The sequence below is a fragment of the Vollenhovia emeryi genome, unplaced genomic scaffold (genome assembly GCF_000949405.1).
Source record: "Vollenhovia emeryi isolate VEMERY1.0 unplaced genomic scaffold, V.emery_V1.0 DF940927.1, whole genome shotgun sequence".
Taxonomy (NCBI): domain Eukaryota; kingdom Metazoa; phylum Arthropoda; class Insecta; order Hymenoptera; family Formicidae; genus Vollenhovia; species Vollenhovia emeryi.
Window position 1 is genome coordinate 2,752 of NW_011965439.1, and position 3,883 is coordinate 6,634.

At 39.4% G+C, this 3,883-nt stretch overlaps 1 protein-coding gene across 1 annotated transcript in view; it reads right to left on the reverse strand.

The window, feature by feature from the left end:
• Nucleotides 1-3,861, reverse strand: part of LOC105555648 — a gene marked incomplete at its 3' end in the record, with an annotated part of 6,607 nt that extends 2,746 nt beyond the window's left edge. Inside the window, exons 1-4 of the mRNA XM_012002673.1 lie at nucleotides 3,587-3,861; nucleotides 2,028-2,186; nucleotides 1,656-1,870; nucleotides 33-194 (exon numbers count right to left, since the gene is read on the reverse strand). Of these exons, the coding sequence (XP_011858063.1) occupies nucleotides 33-194; nucleotides 1,656-1,870; nucleotides 2,028-2,115 (465 nt within the window). The remainder of the gene's footprint in view (nucleotides 1-32; nucleotides 195-1,655; nucleotides 1,871-2,027; nucleotides 2,187-3,586) is intronic.
• Nucleotides 3,862-3,883: the final 22 nt, after the last annotated feature.

Below are 3,883 nucleotides of genomic sequence, written 5' to 3' on the forward strand. Positions count from 1 at the left end.
AAAGAGAGAATACAGTTTGGATATTATAGGTACCTGCAAAATTCTGTATACAAGTTACTCTTGCCGGGTGTTGATCTAGTAAAAGCATTTGGAGGACTAACGTAATTACTCCTGGTAGGCTGGCTACCACTGCTGACGTTATTATTACTTCTAACGCCAGACGGAAAAGTTCTCGTGTATCGAGGCGGGGTCCACTGAAAAAGAATTCTATAATTAATTATAGCAATTACACAGTAAAAAAGGTGTCAGATCAACTCTTATATTTTCAAATTAATGCGTTCATTTTGTATATACGCAACAATCTATAATAATCTTCTTAGAAGCATTTAATCTTACATTCCAACAATATTACAATCTTATTTAAGAACTATAACTGTCGCTTCAAGAATATAATTATTTCGACAAAAAATTATTTTAAACAATAAAACTTAGAAGGCTTTGACGTGTAATCACAATTCGAAGGAATAAAGGATATAAGAGCCAAGACAGGATGTTAGTGTCTAAATGATTTTTTTTAATTTATTGCGAAAAATTTACCTCAGCCAGTATTTGAACCTGGATTATTTAAAATTATTTCAATCATTATAATCTTCGATTTGAAAATATACGTTATTTTCTATCCAATATTGTTTCCTTTCCACACATTCAAGGAAATTATTCTTAAATAATAAGCGAAAGGAGAGTTTGCTTATTGTCACCAGTAATGATTAAAAATTGAGACGGGAAACTTATAGTCAACCCAACTGGCTAGTTATTTAATCAGTTTATTACACAACGTTTCGACCCTATTCTTTTGGGTCCTTTTCGAGTGATACTAATGGCCGATTTTTTCACTTCCCGATAAAATTATCCGGAGGTTAATCTCAAGTTTTATCACGTGCATGGATCTGGTAGTTATCTCCCGTTTAACTTTAACTGTAACATAACTGGATGTGAAGAAATCGGGCATAAGTCAGTCATCGTCGATGTATATGTGTGAGCACTGTGGTAGCTGGGCTTGAACTGTCTTATTTGACGACGATGACTTAGTATCACTCGAAAAGGACCCAAAAGATTAGGGTCGAAATGTTGTGTAATAAACTGATTAAATAACTAGCCAGTTGGGTTGACTATAAGTTTTCCGTCTCAAATTTTAAATAATAAGCATATATTTTTCTTGATTGAATTATATAAAATTGCTTCATTAAAGTAAGTTTTTCTCCCTTTAACGCGATATAATCTCATTTCAAGATTTTCACGTTAAAACTAAATATATTTTCAAAAGAAGAATATTCCTTTATTCTGTATATATATATAGATATAGCTGAACTATTTAGATTCGGTATTCATAGTCAGATCTTATTATTCAAGACCATCGTGAATTTATCTAAAGATGCTGTATAAAACATTTCATTGGCTATGGAGTATCTAAAGATAATCTTAAGGTTTTGAATATATAAGATTTGACTATAAATACCGAACTAAGTCTTAACATTGGAGCAAGCAAAATAATTGTTTCAAATAATTCCATACAATGCATACTATAAAATCCACATCTGGTTCAGGTAATGGTCGTTTTTAACCGACATTTAATAAAACAGTCAATATACGTTTATCAATATACGCGTGGCAACAATTTCTTTCTATGAAATATAAAGTACCAGTAAAGTGATTACTTTTTTTGGTTGTGGTCGTATTTTTCGTCGTATCTTTTGTCGCGAAACCAGTTTCGTGAGATGCGCCGTCGTCTTGGAAGGCACGGCTTCCACAAACAATTCTCCATTTTTTTTTATCACCGCAACATCCGGTATGCTACGTACGAAAGCTTCCACAGAAGAATATCCGAATTGTTTAAAGGGTAATAGCTCCCCTGTTATTACTTGATAGTCCCCTAGAAAGTAAAAATCATTAATTATATCAGTCTTTAAGAATGATTGATTAGAGTAAAAGACATTCAAATGGAAAGTATATGAAGATAGTAGAGTGCGTTAAAGCATAAATAGTTGTATTTAAAATTGCTTCGTAATAACAGAATTGACAATATTTACTTCTCAAGGCTTCCAACCGGATGCCACCTTTACAGGAAATCAAACATGACCGTAAATTCTTTATAACTTCGTCCTTTTTATTATCCATGATGAATCCCTCTTATGAAAGAAAGAACTCAGGTAGAATACGGATATTTAAATCTCAGTCGTGCTGACCACCTGCAACAGATTTTAATCAATGTATACAATTAAATTATATGGTAAAACACGAGGCTCTATATTAATAAGATTCACGAAAAAAAAGATTGCAAACGCAGTCAGGATTTCCGAGTACGAAAGCAACAAAAAGATAATGCGGCATAAACAAAGGCGGGGAGGGGGGGAAGACACTTGTTCGCAGCAACTGATCTTTTAAATTACATCTCGTTAAATCTTGATCACTGTGAGGAAAACTCGAAATAGATTCAACGCAAGGCAAAATAACGTAAAACCTGTAGGAAAAATGTAAAAACAAACCTGGAAGAGCCACTCATGTGGAAAGAAATGTCTGGTTGACGTGAAGAAATCGACAAGATATGAAGAGTGTACCACACACATTCCTAGTTTCACAGACATTGGTTAACTGTTAACCAGAGTTCAAGTGTCAACTCCCTACCTTTTTCTATCTTATTATCTAAGAAGAGGCAAAGAATCAATTAACCTTCGGTTAGCAGTTAACGTTTGCGTGCGAAATTAGCTGTTGCTAGAGTATGTTCATTTACATTTATATTTGACGTAGATGTACAATAACCAGACAACATGACGATACATGAAAAGGCGCTCCCTAAGAATAGAACTAATAATCAGCAATGATCAAAACTTGTCCTACACACGTCATTCACGCTGCCATTTGTTCCTTCTTAGATGAGAGAAAGGAGGAAGAAAAGCTGCGAGATATTTCTGCAGCGACGATCGGCAACACTCCGTGAAATTAAATCAAAGTCTTGGGCGCTTTATTCACCTGCCCTTCTTCGATTACTTCTCACTCGTGAACCTTGTTGTCCTTTCTATCACCTAAGAAATGACGGGGTGGGGGTACAACAAGAGAGCCGGCGACACGCCGGGACGCAAACACACCGTGGAAGGCAAACCTTAAGAAAGCTGTAGTCCCTACGAACTTGACACTGCGGACACCTTAACACACAGTGATATCTTACACTCATTGCCAGCGATAAACTAAGAAACACACCGTGCAACCGCCGGAGCTTCCTAATGAGACGGCATTCCGCTGAGTCGGCGACGAGATAAACATGGGGAGCTTTCCAGCAAGCGACACAAGTCGACATAAATGTCGTTCTGTTTTTCTTCGCATTCAATGAATAATAAAGACAGAACGACACTTGTGTCGACTTGTGTCGCTTGCTGGAAAGCTCCCAAACACGACCTCGCGAGCGGCAAGAAACGGTCTCCGTCTGCCGTACTAGCATATGCCGCGGTCCGGGCGGCGGGTTCAGGATCGGAAACAATCGAGCGAAACGGCACTGCCCGCGGCAAGCCGGTTACGATACCAGGCGGCGACTAGAACGGGGTCATTGGCGCGCTTTTAGAAAGGGGAGGACGAGTTACGTGCGCCAACGTACCTTCTCTTTCTCGTCGCTGTCGCTGTGCTGGACGACGACGAGCCCTCGGTCGTCCCGCCGTCGCCGCCGCCGTCGCCGTCGCTGTCCTCAGGAGCCCGCGCTCGCGCGAACGCAGACGAAGCTGAACCTGAACCAGGTAGCGACCGCCTCCTCTCCCTCGCGCGTTTCTCTTGTTCTCGCAGCCAACAAGTCCCACGATGGTTCGCGGAGAAGACACGCCACACCACTGACCACACACTGCCACACCAGCCACACACGACGTCACACGACTGCCGTTATGCCGTAACCATGGTGGAA